We start from the raw sequence: 21535 nt of genomic DNA on the forward strand, positions 1-21535 counted from the left end.
TCTCTGGCAGGGAAGGAGCCCGAGCTGGTGTGTGAGGCAGAGAATTTCCGACTGGATATAGTCGGACTTGCCTCCACACACAGCCTGGGTTCTGGTACCAGTTCTCTCGAGAGGGGCTGGACTCTCTTCCACTCTGGAGTTGCTCACGGTGAGAGGCGCAAAGCAGGTGTGGGCATACTCATTGCCCCTCGGCTCAGTGCCTGTACATTGGGGTTCACACCGGTAGACGAGAGGGTTGCCTCCCTCCGCCTTCGGGTGGGTGGACGGGTCCTGACTGTTGTTTGTGCATATGCACCAAACAGCAGCTCAGCATACCCACCCTTTTTGGAGTCCTTGGAGGGTGTGCTGGAGAGTACTTATGCTGGGGACTCCCTTGTTCTGCTGGGGGACTTCAATGCTCACATGGGCAATGACAGTGAGACCTGGAGGGGCGTGATTGGGAGGAACGGCCCCCCCGATCAGAACTCGAGTGGTGTTTTGTTATTGGACTTCTGTGCTCACCACGGATTGTCCATAACGAACACCTTGTTCAAACATAAGGGTGTCCATATGTGCACTTGGCACCAGGACACCCTAGGCCGCAGTTCGATGATCGACTTTGTAGTTGTATCATCGGATTTGCGGCCGAATGTTCTGGACACTCGGGTGAAGAGAGGGGCGGAGCTGTCAACTGATCACCACCTGGTGGTGAGTAGGCTCCGATGGTGGGGGAAGATGGGGGAAGTCCTGGCAGACCCAAACGTATTGTGAGGGTTTGTTGGGAGCGTCTGGCGGAATCCCCTGTCAGAAAGAGTTTAAACTCCCACCTTCGACAGAGCTTTTCCCATGTTCCGGGGGACGCGGGGGACATTGAGCCTGAGTGGACCATGTGCCGTGCCTCTATTGTTGAGGCGGCCAATCTGAGTTGTGGCCGTAAGGTGGTTGGTGCCTGTCGTGGCGGCAACCCCTGTACTCGCAGGTGGACACCAGCAGTAAGGGATGCCGTCAAGCTGAAGAAGGAGTCCTATCGAGCCTTTATGGCCTGTGGGACCCCAGCTGACGGGTATCGACTGGCCAAGCGGAACGCAGCTTCGCTGGTCGCCGAGGCAAAAACCAGAGCGTGGGAAGAGTTTGGTGAGGCCATGGAAGCTGACTTCCGGACGGCTTCGAGGAAATTCTGGTCACCATACGACGTCTCAGGAGGGGGAAGCAGTGCACCACTAACACTGTGTACAGTGGGGATGGGGCGCTGCTGACTTCGACTCGGGACGTTGTGAACCAGTGGGCAGAGTACTTCGAAGACCTCCTCAACTCCACCAACACGTCTTCCTTGGAGGAAGCAGAGCCCGGGGACTCAGAGGTGGGCTCTCATATCTCTGTGGCTGAAGTCACCGATGTGGTTAAAAAGCTCCTCGGTGGCAAGGCCCCAGGGGTGGATGAGATCCGCCCGGAGTTCCTCAAGGCTCTGGATGTTGTGGGGCTGTCCTGGTTGACATGCCTCTGCAATATCGCGTGGTCAACAGGGAGAGTGCCTCTGGATTGGCAGACCGGGGTGGTAGTCACTCTTTTTAAAAAGGGGGACCGGAGGGTGTGTTCCAACTATAGAGGGATCACACTCCTCAGCCTCCCTGGTAAGGTCTATTCAGGGGTGCTGGAGAGGAGGGTCCGTCAGGAAGTCGAGCCTCAGATTGAGGAGGAGCAGTGTGGTTTTCGTCCCGGTCGTGGAACAGTGGACCAGCTCTACACCCTTAGCAGGGTCCTCGAGGGTATGTGGGAATTCGCCCATCCAGTCTACATGTGTTTTGTAGACTTGGAGAAGGCGTTTGACCGTGTCCCTCGGGGAGTTCTGTGGAGTGTGCTTCGAGGGTATGGGGTACCGAACCCAATGATACGGGCTGTTCGGTCACTATACCACCGATGTCAGAGTTTGGTTCGCATTGCCGGCAGTAAGTCGGAATTGTTTCCAGTGGAGGTAGGACTCCGCCAAGGCTGCCCTTTGTCACCGATTCTGTTCAGAACCTTTATGGACAGAATTTCTAGGTGCAGCCGAAGCGTTGAGGGGGTCCGTTTTGGGGGCCTCAGTATTGCATCCCTGCTTTTTGCAGATGATGTGGTGCTGTTGGCTCCTTCAAACAGGGCTCTCCAACTCTCACTGGAGCGTTTCGCAGCCGAGTGTGAAGCGGTTGGGATGAAGATCAGCACCGCCAAATCTGAAACCATGGTCCTCAGTCGAAAAAGGGTGGAGTGCCCCCTCCGGGTCGGGGAGGAGATCTTGCCCCAAGTGGAGGAGTTTAAGTATCTTGGGGTATTGTTCATGAATGAGGGCAGGAGGGAGCAAGAGATCGACAGGCGGATCGGTGCAGTGTCTGCTGTGATGTAGACGTTGTATCGGTCTGTCATGGTCAAGAAGGAGCTGAGCCAAAGGGCGAAGCTCTCAATTTACCGGTCGATCTATGTTCCAACCCTCCTATGGTCACGAGCTATCGGTCGTGACCGAAAGAACGAGATCCTGAATACAAGCGTCCGAAATGGGTTTGCTCCGCAGGGTGTCCAGGCTCTCCCTTAGAGATAAGGTGAGAAGCTTATCATCAGCTTGGTCATCCGGGAGAGGCTCAGGGTCTAGCCGCTTCTCGAAGGATGAGAAGCTCGGTCATCCGGGAGAGGCTCAGAGTCGAGCCGCTTCTCCTCCACATCGAGAGGAGCCAGATGAGGTGGCTTGGGCATCTGATTCGGATTCCTCCTGAACGCCTCCCTGGTGAGGTGTTCCGGGCATGTTCCACCGGGAGACGACCCAGAGGAAGACCCAGGACACGCTGGAGAGACTATGTCACCCACCTAGCCTGGGAACGCCTCGGGATCCCCCGGGGAGAGCTGGAAGAAGTAGCTAGGGAGAGGGAAGTCTGGGCTTCCCTGCTAAAGCTATTGCCCCCGCGACCCGGCCTCGGATAAGCGGTACAAGATGGATGGATGGATGAGTGTGTATGCCGAACAAAACCTTTCTGATCATGACTTATGACGCTGGATGGAACAGACTCTAAACGATGTGGAAATACTCATATTTTGGCGCTTTCTTGTTTTGGGTTGAGAGGTCAAACTTCCTCAGAAGTTAAAAAAATAATACATTTATTTTGAAAGCACTTTTCAGCGTACTCAGGCACTTTACAAGAGTTTAAAACACAGGATAAAAAAGTACACTTAAAGCCAAGCATGCATGATTTAAAACAAACACATTTACGGTGATAATTTTATAGTTTACCCATAGCGAGGACTCGCTCATCAGAAAAGTATGAGTCCCATTATGCTTTTAGAGAGTCCCAAATTTCGAATTCTGAAATGGTCTCCATATTCAATTGCATATGATAATAACACAAACAACAACATATACGTACAATTATAAAAAAAATGCTGCAAAAATGTAAATAATTCAGTTGCAGGGTTGAGGATTTCGGAAATTCATGGTAACCGTTTTTCGGTTCCTCGGATTATGCAATGGGAAACCACGGTAACTAATTTGGGGTTCCGTAAACGTTCATCATGGGAACACATTTTTCTACTTTGACTGATATTCATAATCAAGAATTCTGAAACTCAAAAGTATAATGTTTCAAGGGTAAATGTCAGAAAACTATGCATTAACAATGAACATTACATCAGCAGCTGTGTACTCCAGGTTTATACCAAAAAAGAAATGGATCAAAATATGGTGTACCCATATGGCATCATGAATACAGCATACCACAAAATCTGAGTATTTTTTTCCAATCTCAAACTGCAAAGAGTAATTTACTGGTAATCATTAATACAGGTAAGTATTGATGTGGCTTGACATCATCTTCCCAAGACGATGCATCTGTAATTGACTATCAATTTGACGAAAGAATCTAACACACGTCATCATTAGTTCTACCAATAGTTAACATTAGCATTACTACACCTTGTGACGAATGTTTTATTCCTAAAGTTACCATGCTACAACCAGTAAATTATAGAATAAGCAAGATTCTTTCATAATATTTTTCATAGCGATTAGCCTATCGATCTAATGACCAACTTGCTTCGTAATCGTGCCTCCCATCGAATCTCGCTCTCGTGTTCTGTGCATACGTCACAGGTGAGTTTAGTGATACGCCTTTTGGACGATTCATACGAAAAATCAGACTAGCATTCCCATTTCTTAAATATCGTAATTAATAGACCGTTGTGAGTTTTTTTTTGCCTTCATCTCAAACTTTCATCTGTGCGATTCCTCAGTTTGCGGACTAAAATAGCAACCCGCGTGTGCACATTACGTTATCTGTTCCATCCCCCCAACACTGAAAACAAAACAAAACAAAACAAAACAAAAGTAAATCAGAAACACAATAAACACACTCACACTCACACACCACACCACAAACACTCATACAGGCACAGTAAAATCGTGTTGATCACGCAGGAGAGATTTGATCGCATACAGTCAACTCGTGTGGGGTGACTTTTATGGTTAAACGATTTTTCGGTACCGTCAAAATGACGCTAAGGAAACAACACTCTCCCGGTAGTTTTTTTTTTTGACTGAGAAATTTCTTACATCTCAAAAACGCACATTATTTGGAACTGTGCATCCCGCGGGAAAATTGTGCGTCTAGGAAGCGGAACGCAGAGGTAAGGAGATGGCTGATTTAGAAGAAGAAAAACAAAGCAAAAATGGGTGAAAGAGATTAAAAGGTGTTAGAAGCATTGCGGAAACAATGAGTTTTATGAAACGATTTCAAAGATTGGAGGTCAGTACAGTTGGTACGGATGTGTTGTGGTAGAGAGTTCCAGAGGGTGGGGGCGGCGACAAAGAAGGCTCGGTCCCCCCAGGTTTTGAGCCTGGTTATGGGGATGGCAAGGTTTGTCTTCGAGGAGCGGAGGTTGCAAGAGTGGATGGGTGAAGAAGGTCGGAGAGGTAGGAGGGGGCCTGATTGTGAAGGGCTTTATAGGTGAGTAGGAGGAGTTTAAACTGAATACGCTGGGGAACTCGGAGCCAGTGGAGGTTTCTAAGGATGGGGGAGATGTGATCACAAGTGCGGGTGTGGGTGAGAAGGCGGCATTCTGTATGTACTGTAGTTTATTGAGGAGTTTGGAAGTTGTACCGTCGAGCAGGGGTCCCCAACCTTTTTTACCCCACGGACCGGTTTATGTCAGACAATATTTTCAGGGGCCGACATTTAAGATGTGGTGGATTAATACAACAATAAGAGATAAGGTGAGAAGCTCGGTCATCCGGGAGGGGCTCAGAGTCGAGCCGCTTCTCCTCCATACCGAGAGGAGCCAGATGAGGTGGCTTGGGCATCTGATTCGGATGCCTCCTGAGCGCCTCCCCGGTGAGGTGTTCCGGTCATGCCCCACCGGGAGGAGACCCAGAGGAAGACCCAGGACACGCTGGAGAGACTATGTCACCCAGCTTGCCTGGGAACGACTCGGGATCCCCGGGGAGAGCTGGACGAAGTAGCTAGGGAGAGGGAAGTCTGGGCTTCCCTGCTAAAGCTGTTGCCCCCGCGACCCGGCCCCGGATAAGCGGTAGATGATGGATGGATGGATGGACAAAGTCCAAAGTATCAAAAAAAAACATGACTAAAGCTAAAACAGAACAGTGAACTAAACATGACAGAAACCAAGACCAAACAGCAACACACATGACAGTAGCCAGAAGCAACAATGACCTGACACTGAGTGTTCGGGCTGGGAGTCCTTTTAAGGCCCTAATTACCTATGACCAACAGGTGTGCGGCTGCCGGCGGAGCCCTACAGTGCCACCTGTTGGTCCCTAAACCGAATCATGACATTATCACTGAGAAAGTAGTCTTGCCGGTGGGGTTGCGGCTGGCTACTGGAGGATCGGAGATTGTGGCTTTTTTGCTAAACTTTTGATATGACACTTGATCCTTTTGAGGTTGAAGGAAGCCTCGTCACATTCTTTGACCAGACGTGTTGACAAACCTCTGGTTTGAGAAAATTAGAGTCTTCGTGGATCTGAAAATCAATTTTACAGTGCTTGGGAAACCTTTCCTTTATTTATTTTTTTTCAATTATGTGTTCTGATGTTTAACAGCAGGCCATGTAAGAAGAGAATAAAAGTTGGTTCAGTCACAATCCAGGGAGGACATTTTCCAGTTTATCTTATTTGGACATATATAAGTAGATTAAACCACACGGGCTTCAAAGCTCGCCCACCTGACCAGCCCTCGATGACAGTCTCGACCCCTTTTTAAAGGAATAAAGCTGAGCTGCAGGTCAATCAGGTCAGTTCTCAGCAATTAGCCATCCATGGATGGTCACACTTTCTTCGCTGAAACAATCAGCTTACCACAAAACACATTGAGCACAGCAAAAGTTTTGGATGGAGAGGAATGTGCACCTTTCTCCCCATCCAAAATCAACTGCATTTGTCAGTCATTAGGTTGGGTAATTTGACTTTATGACTGCTTGTCACGTTACGCACGAAGCAGGAAAAGGGAACTGCTTCGTACGTAACAGAGAAAATGAAAATAAGTGGATCCCCGAAATAGCAGACACCGACATGGACTTCGTCTAAACAATAACATTTATTGTAAACAAAAAACACCGTCTAATAAATAACAGAAAGCGCTGGTAAAAACGAGAACCAGGAAAATAAGGAAACGCAACAGAAAACGCTTGCAGAAAACGGCAAGGAAATACGAATAAGCAATTATTAGTACACGTAGGCGCTTAGCCTAATCCCCATGGGAAGACGAAAATGTAACCAACAGTAAATGGTAATCGAACAATAATTTGCGAATATGGGCAACAGCAGTGGCACGGCATGCAATACTCCGGCAATGAGTCGACCGCCGGAGCGCCAAGATATAACAGGTGCAATCACTAACAAATGGGAAGCAGGTGATCAGCCGGCAGAAATGAACGTATCCTGTATCCTGTATCCTGAGTTCATCATTGTTTTTCATGTTTCTTGTGCAGAGCGTGCCTGTTAAGTCCTAATTGCCCCACAGGGATAAATAAAGTTTTCTGAATCTGAAAATCCCTCGCAATCGACTTTAGAACAGGCCACGGGCTATCTGTCGTTTGCGTATTGGGCACCCACACAGAAAACAAGGACAAAAGCATGCATCTTGGTGGTGGTTCTAAAAAAAGTAATTTGATCCTTACCTGAGAGGTAGACAGAAGGTAAATTGGACTTGGTGATGGGGTTTGTGTTTGCTGGCAACTCAGGCCAAGAGAGGTGAGGATTTCTGCTAGAACTTGATAATGCAGCATATTATTAGCCTTTAAACCATCAAAGCCTTCATTTGTCAAGTTCTGTAAATCAGGAGTGTTTTCCAGGTGGATCTGCCAACAGAAAACATATAACAAGGATTGACACAAGATAGTTGCCTTACTGTCAACTGCCCAACAAGGGAAAATAACACAAAATTGGTTTGATTCAAAGGTGAAAGACAATATCCCTCCGTGAGCCATCATCTTACTGTGGTGGAGGGGTTTGTGTGTCTGATTGATCCTGGGAGTGACGTTGTCTGGGGCTCTATGCCCCTGGCAGGGTCACCCATGCCAAAAGAGGTCCGAGGTGAGGGACCAGACAAAGCACTCAGTGTCCAATGCCCGGACGCGGGTCATGGGGGGCCCCTCTCTGAAGCCATCCCTGGAGGTAGGACTCAGTGGCGAGTGCCTGGTGGCCAGGCCTACACCCACGGGGCCCAGCCGAGTTCACCCTGAAAAGGCAAAATGGGTCCCCCTTCCCATGGGCTCACCACCCATGGAAGAGGCCAAATGAGTCGGGTGCAATGTGAGCTGTGAGCAGCTTGGGCTCTGGTACCAGAGAGAGTTAGACTCTCTTCCACTCTGAAGTGGCCCATGGGGAGAGGCGTAGAGCAGATGTGGGAATACTCATTGTCCCTGGCTGAGTTCCTGTACATTGGGGTTCATATTGGTGAACGAGAGGGCTGCCTCCCTCCGCCTTCGGGTAGGGGCGTTGGGGGGGGTGATTCCTCACTGCTGTTTGTGCCTATGTACCAAACAGCAGCTCAGAGTATACCTACCCTTTCTGCAGTCCTTGGAGGGTATGCTGGAGAGAGCTTCAGCTGGGGACTCCCTTGTTCTGCTGGTGAACTTCAATACTCACGTGGGCAATGAGAGTGAGATCTGGAAGGGCGTGATTCGGAGGAACACCCCCCCCCTCCCCCGATCAAAACTCGAGTGGTGTTTTGTTATTGGACATCTGCGCTCGTCACGGATTGTCCATAACGAACACCTTGTTCAAACATAAGGATGTCCATATGTGCACTTGGCACCAGGAAACACTAGGCCGCAGTTCGATGATCGACTTTGTCATTGTATCATCGGATTTACGGCCGCGTGTTTTGGACACTCGGGTGAAGAGAGGGGGGGGGGCCTTTCAACTGATCACCACATGGTGGTGAGTTGGCTTCGATGTTGGGGGAGAGTTGCCGGTAAAGCTGCCAAACACAAACGTATTGTGAGGGTTTTTTGGGAGCGTCTATAGCAGGACCCTCTGTCAGGAGTTTCAACTCCCACCTCGGCAAAGCTTTTCTAACCTCCTGGGGAGCCAGGGGACATTGAGTCCGAGTGGGCCATGTTCCGTGCCTCTTGGTCCCAGTGGCCCTTGTACATTCAATCCTGTAGACTTATGGCCCCGGTCTCCTTATCTTAAGTCAACAGTCTCAAACTTGGGCCTTAAACTGGACAGTCATTTCAAACTCGATCGGTAAATTGGTGCCGTTGTTAAATCCAGCTTCTTTCACCTTAAACAGCTGGCCAAAATAAAATCTCTCCTCTCACATGAACACTTTGAGACAGTAAGTCATGCCTTTGTCACATCCCGGCTCGATTACTGCAATTCCCTTTACTTTGGAGTCAGCCAGTCCTCCATTAAGCGCCTTCAGCTGGTCCAGAATGCCTCTCTCTGGAATGACCTCCCCCTGAACATTCGGCAAGCCTCCTCGCTGCCCATCTTCAAAACCCTTCCCAAAACTCACTCGTATTCTTTGGCATTCGACTCAGCATGACTTAGATTTGTTCTTGGTTTTACTGTTTTGGTGCTTTGTCTTACTGTTTATTGTGCATGTTAAATTGCTCCATGTACAGCACTTTGTATGCAGCGATGGCTGTTTGAAAGTGCTCTATAAATACTGTTGACTTGACTTGACTTTTGTTTAGGCGGGCAATCTGAGTTGTGGCCGTTAGGTTGTAATAAAATGTTCATTAATCTAAATTCTTGGGAGTAATAATTAAGAACAAATTGTCATGAATTGCCAACATCAGACTGATAAGAATAAACATTTCCAAAACATTTTCTCTCAATCATGAATAAAGCAAAGCAATTCCTACATAATAATGCTCTTATAATATTATATTGTTTCGTAGCCCTCCCATATCTCATATATAGTGTTGAAATATGGAAATAAATAAAATAAAAGATTGAATAAAGCAGCACATTTACAGCAATTGCAAATGGTGACATGACGATGTCTCTTTTCTTTTTTTTCTGTGCTTGTATTTATTTATCACACGGTTGTTTGACATTTCAGAAAAAACTTGTTTGTGCTGGCCTGCCCAAAAACAAACAAACAAAAATCATTCAATCATCGAACATTATTTTCAAGACATCTCACCTGACACAAGACAGCTTCCCCTCCATGCTCTCCATGGGTTACCCTGATGATAACCATATCCTTCCTATTTGGACCATCTTTAAGTTCCCCCCAGAGCTCCAAATTCCCTGATCGCAGGAAATCTCCGACAAAGACTTTCCCACTTGCCAATACGCTCAGTTCAAATTCTGCGCTGTCCTTTCGTGTGAAGCTCAGTCTATACACTTTCCCGGCTTGTTGGTCTCTGTTCTCTAAATTGATACCTGCAGGGCACAGGGAGGAAGCGAGCCCCAGGACCCTTCCACCATGGCTCAGGTAGCTCATAAATCTTGTGTGAAGCTGGGAGGTGAGCACTTCTTCCTCTGCGAGCACCAATAGCCTAGAATTTTCCATCCAGGGTTCACTCAGGACTTGATGTGGCTGAAGAGAATATATAATGTACTTTTCCATGTTGAGACACTCCGTTAAAACCTGTTGAACTGCTTTAAAACGCTCTTTGCTACCATTTGTGTACACCACTACATTGGGAATTTTGTTGTTGAATTCAAATCCATTGCTTTTGCAAAAATAACTCTTGACATCATGTTCAAAGTCATGAAAAGTCTCATCCTCATTATCCAGACACAGTGAGTGATCATAAGGGATATCTAAAATGTTCTCTACTGAAGTATATTTGACAGAGAGGATTGTGCTATTCTCTAGCTCCAGACATTCATGGCAGCTTGACAGGTGAAGAGAGTGCCTGTGGTTCTTCATGTCATGCAGATTCCCCAAGAAATGATCCTCAGAGTCTGGACCTTGATCTTGTCTGATGCACGTTGGCCCTGATGTCGGTAGTTTTTCTTGGTCCTTCTTCGCACAAGGGGCAAAAAGTACGTTACTTTTACAGCACTGAGGGTGCTGGAGGCAAGGCAACACATGATAAGGCAAAGGTTGACGGTTTCCAATCTGAGTGTTGTCGAACAGAATAGACTTTACATTCATGGGCTCCTCTGGGCACTGAATCAGCTCACTAAGAATAGATTCATGGAGGATGATCGCTGGGTAGACAAAGAAAAGATATACCATAAGTCAAATAAATACATTTAGAACATCATACAAACTAACAATGGTTAACTACAGAGATACATACGGACAATCTTTGATGGCACAAGCCCATTATCCAGTTGTAGGCGATCCTCTAAAAAAGCTACGGCCAGTCGACTGAAATCATCAACGCTGGCCTGAGCCACTGCACTGAATGGCTTGCCAGGGCTACAGGCCAGAGGTTGGCAAAAGTCTGACCACTTCAGCACCTGTGAAAGTTGACGTTCCTGTCATAATAGCAGTTCAATTAGGTACATTAGGACGGAATAAACAATGATACTTTGAGTTATTTGAGTTACGAGCAATCGTGTGGTCAACTTTTCGCTTTGTATTGTGAGCCAAAATTAGACTTACGAACGTGCGTCAAAAACATTGCCGCTCGAGTAAAGTGGAAAAATGTGGAATGTATAAAAAAATAAATAAATCATGTGTAGCGGGGGCAACTCAGCTATTTACCGCACAATGAACTCATAAAATGGTGATTATGTGTGATGTGTGTGCCAAATTTGATATTTTTATTTAATTTTTAGAAAGCAGTGCAACGCCAACAGCACTGGGTGAAATAAAAAGCTTCAGACATTCATGGCAGCTTGACAGGTGAAGAGAGTGCCTGTGGTTCTCACGTTAAGACAGCAAATACTCTGCCCACCGACTCACAACGTCCCGAGTCGAGGTCAGCAGCGCCCCATCCCCACTGTACAACAGTGTTAGTGGTGCACTGCTTCCCCCTCCTGAGACGTCGAATGGTGGACCAGAATTTCCTGGCTGCAAGAGACTTTTTTGTAGGTCTTGGGCAGTTACAAACGCCCCCAAATTTAAATGGATCTACGCAAAACGTACAATCGAACCTGCTTTGTTGAAAATATCTAGGGGGAGCTAGTGAGACATTTTGTAAAAATTTTGAACAAAAACAACACTGATGATTTTGCCAGGCGTGATGTGTGCAGTTTCATGAGTTTTCGTGCGTGGTTACACCCTCAAAATTATTATTTTATTGGCAAACTGTGCATTGCGACGGTAACAGCATTCAACAAAAATTTAATCCAAATAGTCATGACCGAAAGAAATGTATATGACAATATTTTATTATGATTACTGCCCCACCAAGTGATGACAAGAAAGGTTGTTTTTTTTTAAACATTTTAACGTATTGCACCGAGCCCGTAATACTGAAATTGTGTCAGAAAAGCCACAATGTTGATCATGCTCTCTGCCAAATATTGTGACATTCCAGCAAAAGGCGTGGCAACTCAGTCTGATGAAAATCCAATCTTCTGAAAAAGGTTCACATTTGATAAAAGTCCAGGCCCGAAGATATGTATTTTGTATGGTCGTAGTCGCACGGAAACCTGAACCAATCTTTTATCCTTTGATGTTTTTCTCTGAGCAGGTTAACCAGTTCTACCTCAAATTTGCTTAGAAGACTGTTTAGGCTGTCTTGATGTTAAAACACAAAGTTTGTGATTTTTCATGAAATGCTGTTGCGATAGCAATGCACACTTTACCAAAAAAACATGCATTGAAACTGATGATGCGCACACATCAGACCTGGCAAAATGATCAATATGTTCGTAGTTTATTGTGCAATTGAAAAAAAGGCTCATATTGGGAAAAAATGGCTTGCATATTTTAGCAAAGCAGCCCTGCTGCATCTCATCAAGATCGATGAAATTTTGCAGGTTTATGTAACACCCAGGTCCTATATACAGTATATGTCCACATCAATTGGACATATAGGCTAATCCAAACAGGAAGTCAGCACTTTTGAAAATTCTTCTTCTTTTTGGCCTTTTATAGTGGTCACATTTTAATAAACTCCTCGAGATTTGAGCCGATTTTCTTGAAACCGTGGATATCAGGAAAAGTAAAGCTTTTTACTTTACTGAACACTGATGCCATTGTAACGCGTCGATTGCCAATAAAAATGATGCTGATTTTAATGGTCTTAACATTTGTGAAAACTTTAGAGACATGATAGCTAGCAGAATAATCAATATTTTATCAGTTCATTAGTGATTAAAAAAAACACTGCTTTGTTGAGCACGCTTCAAGTTTTGAATGAATACGCTGCGGTTGAATGTTTCATCAAGATTTACCAAAACTTGGTACTGTATATGTGAAAGCACAAGACCCACAAAAAAAATTACTTAGAAGGAAGCATTTCCTTTCACATTTTGCCTCATTCTATTGTTTGTTTGTTTATTTTATTGAAAATATAAAACACAATACTACAATAAATTGACAAAAGTGAAAGCAAGCAAACATTGTAAAAAGGAAATGAAAAAAACAGTCATCATCACAACTCTATGTTCAAAGGCGTAGGAGGAAGTAAGAAACGTATCTAGTCATACCCCTTGTTCTATAGCAACATATTAGTTGATCCTTTTTCAATACAAAAATAAAAGAAAAATCAACATATCATCGGCGGCCCGGTAGTCCAGTGGTTAGCACGTCGGCTTCACAGTGCAGAGGTACCGGGTTCGATTCCAGCTCTGGCCTCCCTGTGTGGAGTTTGCATGTTCTCCCCGGGCCTGCGTGGGTTTTCTCCGGGTGCTCCGGTTTCCTCCCGCAGTCCAAAAACATGCATGGCAGGCTGATTGAACACTCTAAATTGTCCCTAGGTGTGAGTGTGAGTGCGAATGGTTGTTCGTCTCTGTGTGCCCTGCGATTGGCTGGCAACCGATTCAGGGTGTCCCCCGCCTACTGCCCGGAGACAGCTGGGATAGGCTCCAGCACCCCCCGCGACCCTAGTGATCAAGCGGTTAGGAAGATGAATGAATGAAAAAAACCATATCATCAATGCTTTTATCCTTATGTGTACTGTAGTAATCTCTCTTTACAGCTCTTGGTTTGTATATACATACTCACTCTTGCATATTTTTTATTGATTTTCTCATATTCATAATTCTGATGTATTACTATATGTTATCGATATATCAAACATATCAGCTTAACACTGATTTTTGCGTAGTTTTTTTGTATGAATCATTTGAATTCGTTTTTTTCGACAAGCGATTTACGTATTGTGGCGTAACTCGCCAAGCGCTGCCTCTCACTATTTGTAAAGTTGTGTTTGCCACCGATCATCCATTGTTCCCATGCCGTTCGCAACTTTACTTTGAACGATCGGTTGATGCCAATGTCCAGCGGTTGGAGTTCTTTAGTCAAGCCTCCGGGAATAACGGCAAGCTCAGAGTTCATTTGCTTGACTTGTTTTTTTCACCGCTGCTGTGAGATGGGCACGCATGCCAAAAGCATAACCGGTGGCTTTAAGTTTGAACTGAGCTTCGTAGGCGTGTCTTTTTGTCAAATTTATTTTCAGGGGTTCTTAGAAACCAAAACCGGAGTTGTTTTGCAACAATGCACATTGCCACACTCTATACAAGTGTTGGTACTGGCTTGAGGCGTCCACTTACACGCCCACCCTTCACCATTGGCGGACTAGCTTGCCTGTCCTCTCTCTCCCTCTCTCTCCCTCTCCATATATGTATATATACACGCCCACCCTTCCCTGATTGGCCGACTTCTTTCCCGCATGGCTGGCCACAGTCGCTTCCGCCTTTTCTCTATATAAACAGCGTGTCGGCTGTCAGTCAGATTTTGGAACTCAGGGCATATAAAGGACGCTCCGCACCATAAGGCGTCCTGTCCATTTTGGAGAAAATTTAAGACTTTTAATGGCGCCTTATAGTCGTGAAAATACGATACTCATTTTCAGGTCTGTTTCAAAATTATTCTATAGATTGACACCTATTACTGTATACACTCTATTCTGTACTCCTTGTCCGTGTCCGAGACGTGAACAGATAGACAGATAGCGAACAACGAAAAAAGACCAAGGATGCACAATGTTGAGATGGAGCTTTAGTTTCTTTTTCCTTAGGTTTTTCTCTGTAAATGGCGATGCTTTCCAAGGCATATACTCAAGAAGAAAACGAGAAACAATGACAACAGCTAGCACAAAACCATGAGGTCTTCACTGGACTAGGTACTTCCGGTTTGTGTTGCCAAAATTAAAGTGCTGTAGAATCTAACCAAAAACGGAACATGACAAGGTATTTCCGGGTTGTTTTGCCAAAATTAAAGTCTCCTCGAATCTAACTATAAACGGAACACGACACACTCCTTTGCTTGATGTTTGTTCTTGTTTTGGATTTTTTGTATAGGTTAGTACCCCTTAAATTATAACAGCTTTCTCTAATTTCAAAAAGCTTCTGGATGTTTTGGCACAGGAGGTTATAATGTACTTTGTACATTAATTGGGCAATTTTAAAGTCAACCAGGTCATAGAATTTCATTGTGTTTGATTTGATGACTAGTTGATTCGTGGGTTCTGTATATTTAGATCTATTGATCTATTGATTGATGATAGTGATTGCTTTTTTTTTTGTAGTTTTAAAACAGGTAGTGTGTTCTTTTTACAAGTGTTTCCCCATATTTCCACACAGTAGGTCACCTCTGAAAGTAATAATGAGTAGTATAATGTGTACAATGATTAACACATCCTTAGATTTGTGGAGAATCCCTATAGTTTTTGATATTTTTTTTTTTTAACGTTGTCTATGTGTGGCTTCTAGGATAGTTTAATACTGTATCTATCACTAGTCCAAGAAACTTATTTTCATTAACTCGTTCTACTTCAATTGAGTTTACCTCTATTTTAACTTGGTGTTTGATTGGTCTCCTGCCAAAAACAACTCTGCCAAAAACAACTCTTCTAAGTCTGTTAGAAAATAGTTCTTCTAATATTTTAGAGAATTGTGGTAGCAGTGATATTGGTCTATAATTTGTAAACGAGTGTCTTTCTCCCCTTTTAAAAATTGGAATGACTTTTGCTGTTTTCATTTTTGATGGAAAAATACCAGCTTTAAATGATTGGTTGCATATGTATGTAAAAGGTCACACTACAAGTTCCATAATCTGTTTTACTATTGTCATATCAATATTAAAGCAATCAGTTGATGTTTTATTTTTGAATGTTTTTACAATATTTAATATTTCATTATGATTCACAGCAGTAAGAAACATTGTGGTAGAGTTTTTTTCCATGTATTTATCTATTTCAAAAGAATTTATTGGATCAGGATTTTGTTTTGCTAGGTTACTACCGATATTAACAAAATACTCATTAAATTCATTTGCTATTTCTGCAGTTCTCTTAAAATGTGTATTTTTATCTTTCATAAAGTACTCTGGATAATCTGCTTTTTTAGAACTATTTCTAATTACATAATTTAATATTTTCCATATTTCTTGAGTGTTGCTTTTATTCTGCTCTTATAATGTATGAAAATAATCTCTCTCACTAGTTCTTATAATATTTACTAATTTGTTTTTATAGGTCTTTTATTTTATTTCAGCATCTTTGGTTCCGAGTTTTCGAAAAGATTTGTATAAATTGTTTTTCTTCTTACATGCGTTTTCTATGCCTTTTATTATCCGTGACTTACTTTGGTCTTTGTATTTTCTGGAGACCTTAATTACCGGGAAATGTTGATCATATAAAGAGGTTATGGTTGACTGAAATGCGTCAAATGCTGTAATTGGATCTTCGTGTGTGTAGACCTTCGGACTTATTTTGTTTGTCTAAGTCTCGATTGAAAGCTGCGATGGAATGTTGGGTTCTGAGTCATATTTCTGATATATGAGTTGTTAATTTAGTTTTTCTATCAAATTGATTATGAATGACTGCAACGACTGGTAGATGGTCATGTATCAGTTATAAGAAGTCCACTTTCCATTTTATGGTCAATCTTATTTATAAATATATTGTCTATTAATGTGGCCGTATCGACTGTTATTCTACTGGGTTTCAGGATTACTGGGAAAAGACTGTTGCTATACATAGTATTTATGACGTCTGTTGTTTTATTCTGTTTATTTGGGTTTGATAAGTTGATGTTAAAGTCGCCACACTATTCGTGTTTTCTTATCATGGGACTCACTTAGCATATCTGTCAGTTTTTTACTAAATGTGTCTAAACAAGATCCTGGTGTCCTATAAATGCAGCTTATGATGACATTTGATGCATTTTTATAATGCGTTTCAATATTTAGGCCTTCCATTAGATTCTTTGTTGTGTTTGTGAGGCTCTCAATTTTACTTCATCGTAGTGCTTTGTCTACATATATTGCGACCCCCCCTCCTTTTTTGTTTTCCCTATTAATTGAAAACATTTCATATCCTTCAATTTTCATTTCACTTGTTTTTTCATCGTCAAGCCAAGTTTCTCATATGGCAATTATTTTATATTTATTGAATTTAGTCACGTATTCTTGGATTTTTGTGAAGTTTTGATTCAGACTTCTACTGTTTAAGTGAATCACTGAAAGTGTATTTTTCAGTACTACATTTGTGTTGAATTCTTCGTCTGTGTAATACTTGATGGTGTGATTATGATTGAAGAAATTATTGTCCGGGTCCAAGTTGTTCTCAGGATTGAATGACTTGTGGTCAGCATAATCAAATGTTTTGAAGTCCATGTTTTTGTTGTGAATTTCCTATATCAGTAGAGTCAAAGTTTTTTGTCTGGTGGTGACCAGTTCTCAGTATGCGTGTTGGAACTCGAGGCTGTTCTCTTGAGTAATGGTGTGGGCGTGGACAATTAGTTTGTCGTGCCTCAAGTAGGCAATTTCCCCTCTTTCACATGCTGCTTTTAGTTTTGGGAGCAGTTCTTTTCTTTTTTGACGCATGACAACTGTATAGTCTTCATTCATGTAAATTTTGGTGCTTTTTAAATATTTTGCTCTCTGTAGAATCTGTAGAATCATTGATTTGTCCTTATATTTTTTATATTTCACCAGCACTGGTCTTCCCGATTCATGCCTTCCCGTTCAGTGAGCTCTTTCCACCTCGATTGTCTCCTTTATCTGCAGTTGATCCTTGAGGATTTTTTGCACTTTTTGGTCCACGTTTCTCCTTGTGTTTCCTCAATTCCATCAATTATTAAGTTGTGTCTTTTTGATTGTCCCTCTTAGTAATCCAACTTATCAGTTAATATTAACAAACTGTCACATATTTTATATATTTCAGTCTGCATGTTTTTACTGTGGTCGGTTTCATTCATTAGCTGTTTTTTAATGTCATGTACCTCCTTCTGGATGAAATTGATACTGATTTTAAGTTCTTGTACTTCCCTAGAAAAACTATCAAGTCGTGTGTTTGTTGAGTCAAGAATCATCTTGACAAATCCTTTAAAGCAGTGTTTCTCAAATAGTGGGGCGCGCCCCTGGGCTCCGTCGGGGGGGGGGGGGGGTGCGTTTGACCTTGGGGAACATGATTTTTAATTTTTTTTTTACTGTCCTAAAATAACTTGCAGTTGCACCTCCACTACGTTCTGGGGCAGTGGCGCTACTGAGTGCTACTTCAGTCAACTAAAATACAGGTCTCATTGAGCAGGAGCCGAGAGTTGCTGTGTCCTTCAAACCTTGCTTTCGAAAAGCTGTGCATTGCAAAACATGCTCATTGTAGCCATTAATCCAGACATCATCTTTGATTATTTTTTTTTAAAGCACAAATTATTTAATATATTTTTGTTTTGCTGGTTAAAGTTTTTTTTCTATTGTGCTCCTGAAATAATTTTGGTGATTAGTTTGAATGCATTATTAGTTATTAAAAATAAACGACAACAGGTTTTGATTTTTAGATCATCAACATTTTACATCTAACGTTAAATTGTGCATAGCAGCAAAGTATTTTCCTCCCTTGAAACAGTGTGGGAATTTAAATGAATCTCTCCCCATAAATTTTGGCCTATAAGACACAGTGACGTCAGAAACACAGTGGCGATTTTGTGACTAAAAGAACACACTGGGGTAAGCCTGCTTCATTAAAAAGGTGATCAGCAGGAACGGCGACTGTATCAAACTGTCAACATCAAAGTGTGCAGTTATTTACGTCTATTACTTGAGCACAGCTAGTGCTGCTCGTAGGACTTGAATGCCCGCAACACAGTGTCAGTGTAATTTGGTGTTTTTTAGCAATCTCAATTAGCGATTGAAGATTGTCTGAACTGGCAGGCTGCCTCCCCATGACGAATCACGGAGTGTATCCCACTTCTTTTCCTAAACTTTTCGAACCACCCTCTGCTTGCTTTAAAATCAAACTCTTCAGGAGCAATACTAGGATATATATATATATATTTTTTTTAGAGCTGTCAAACGATTAAAATATTTAATCTAATTAAAAATGCAACTGTCATAATTAACTTAAATGAACTAAAAAATTAATTGTGATTACTCACACATTTTTATCGTTTATGAATTTTCCTTTTACATTTTTTGTCCTATTTTGTCCCCATTTTAATGCTCTCATCAACATGGAATCATGAATCAGTTTTCTATGTGCCAAATGCAAATATTTACTTAAATAACAATTTCGATTTTCAACTTTACGTGAACAATTTTTCACTTGGTGCAGTTATGATGGCCAGTCCCTCCCAAGCCCTCCAGCCCGCACTGACAGCACTTGGTAGCTCCTTCAGCCAGAGACTGTTACACCCGCGCTGCAAGAAGGAGAGATACCGACGCTCGTTCCTACCGACTGCTGTCAGGCTGATGAATAAAAAATAACAATCATAATAATAATAATAATTAAATGATGTGAAGGAAAATTGTAAATAGTACTGCGATTTATCCATTTTGTGTTCATATTGCATTTAATTGAAAGATGTTTGTTGTTTTTTTTCTCTTCCTTCTTTCTACATACATTCTTGCTGCTGGAGGCTGTAAATTTCCCCAGTGTGGGACGAATAAAAGATATCTTATCTTATTCACACATAATCTTTCACACAATACTACTGTCCATCAATAACGGTGAAAAAAATATTTTGTCACACAACAGCTGCTCTAACAGCTTTTTTTATGAAATCAAAACAGAGCAATATAACATTATAAAGTGCACATCTAAGGTACACTAGTACTCAGCCTATAGTGGATTTAAACCATCGTTGCATACTTCGTTTTTCTCAAGTTCGCTTTCAACACAGCAGTCTGTTTCTGTATGTTTGTTGAAGAATAACGAGACACCGGACACCAGTGTTCCTTATGTGCCGCTGTATTCGAAACTGCCGGCCAAACAAACAAGCACACGCTTGTTTGTACGGCCGGCACACGCTGCCCCTGCCAGCATACGCTGTGCTGCAGGGGCAAACCATTCTGGAAGGGGGGGGGGGGTTCACTCCCCCTAACACAGTCAGGCTACGTTGATTGTGTTGGTCCTTCTTGCGCGGAAGTCTCTCTACGGTTTTGTGTAGACCTCATTTCAAATGACTACACTTGGTTCGATGACAACACTGGAGACGTTTTACTTTTCGCTAGGTCGCTACCACCGTAGCGCACTGTCGCTGTCAGACATACACAGAGAAGCTCCACCCGCTCTATTTATATGGACACAGACCACTGTAACCTTCCACACAAAATAGTTCCAAACAAGTAACAATCGCGTCAGCGGCATACATCGTATACCTGTATGATACAGAGAGAGAGAGAAGAATAGATAACTTTGGTCTTGTCAGTGGAGCAATATGGCAACTATTTAAAAGTAAACTTTCCATTCATAAACTCTAAGTATCCCTTTTGCTGCCGTGGCTGACAAAACAGACATGGGCGTGGACTTCTGCAGCGCGCTTGTTGTTTTGTTTCTGGTGTATTTATAGAGCAACGTAACATCCGCTTGTGGCGTGTGCCGCGTTAATCTCGCGAGAAAAAATTGTATCCTGTTAAAATTCATTTAAATTAATGCCAATAAAAACGCGCTAAACTGACAGCTCAAATATTTTTTAATCAAATCTCAATACAATTGTCTTGCTTTGCCACAAATCGTATCTTGGCTAAGACTGCCCCCTGCCAGCTTTTTTTCATTTATGAAAATAAGCAAAAGTTTCTCCACTTCCTCCAATATATATATGGCCTTTGTTTGCTAAACAAATGAGATCATTTAGCCACATCAGTGACTTTAAGATGGTATTTCTTTTTTGGGATGCTGCTGATCACCAATTTCGGCACGCTGAACTCCTTAACCAACATAGACACACGTACACCTGATTCACAGTTTGCAGTCAAATCTTTCTTAAATTTAATGGTTTTGCGCACTATTTTCCTATTTGTTTCACCAGCTTTACGACTTACACTTGCTTTATTTGGTGCCATGATTAGGGGCTGATACACAATGCAGGAATAACAGTCCGATTTGCGTAGATGTCAACAAACACGAAGCTTTTTAAAATAAATCTTTATTGAACACGTCCGCTCACATTGGATGCTTTTTTTAAAGTTTTATTGAACACGTCTGCTCACAATGGAACGCAACACGAGGAAGCATCACTTCCTCGTCTACCCAAGGAAGCGTCACTTCCTCATGTAAGGAAGGCAAGAGGAGTCGAGTGGCACATTCAAGCGCGCTCAGTTTGGTCGAGAACCAATTTTCGGTCGTAATCCGAGGCATAAAAAAACTCAAAATTTTTGGTGAAAACCGATTTGGTCGAGAACAGAGACGTTCGAAAACCGAGGTTTGGCTGTGTATGACTTCCCAAAAAAGTCCCGGAAGAGAGTCAAGTAAGCAGTTAGGGAGCAACAGCCTGCCAGTGTTACAACTTCAAAATAAAACTTTCTGCCCATATATTACTTGGTAAATAAGGATTATTTTAAACTTGGCCTTCTTCCTGACAATTTACATGTAAATAGACAGGTACTCGAGGCAGAAAAAAATGACTCAAGCAGTTTGGAATTACTCGAGGAAGCATTTCAGCCCTATTAATGCATTAATTAAGTAAATCAGCTGTCATAACAATTTGCAGATATATGAAGAGGGTTGCTCGATACACGGTATTCTCAGTCAACGTTGAGAATCATTGTAAAAT

At 42.8% G+C, this 21535-nt stretch overlaps 1 protein-coding gene across 4 annotated transcripts in view; it reads right to left on the reverse strand.

The window, feature by feature from the left end:
• The window catches only part of hlcs (holocarboxylase synthetase (biotin-(proprionyl-CoA-carboxylase (ATP-hydrolysing)) ligase)), a 73865-nt gene that overhangs the window by 42540 nt on the left and 9790 nt on the right, over positions 1-21535 (reverse strand). For 2 of the 4 annotated variants that reach the window (XM_052047222.1, XM_052047224.1), the window contains exons 3-5: positions 10723-10885; positions 9612-10630; positions 7132-7311 (exon numbers count right to left, since the gene is read on the reverse strand). In XM_052047222.1, coding sequence (XP_051903182.1) covers positions 7132-7311; positions 9612-10630; positions 10723-10885 — 1362 coding nt within the window. Of the gene's footprint in view, positions 1-7131; positions 7312-9611; positions 10631-10722; positions 10904-21535 lie in introns of all 4 variants that reach the window. The other 2 variants (XM_052047221.1, XM_052047223.1) reach the window with 1 other exon arrangement.

This window comes from Hippocampus zosterae, chromosome 16 (genome assembly GCF_025434085.1).
Source record: "Hippocampus zosterae strain Florida chromosome 16, ASM2543408v3, whole genome shotgun sequence".
In the NCBI taxonomy this organism is placed as follows: Eukaryota; Metazoa; Chordata; class Actinopteri; order Syngnathiformes; family Syngnathidae; genus Hippocampus; species Hippocampus zosterae.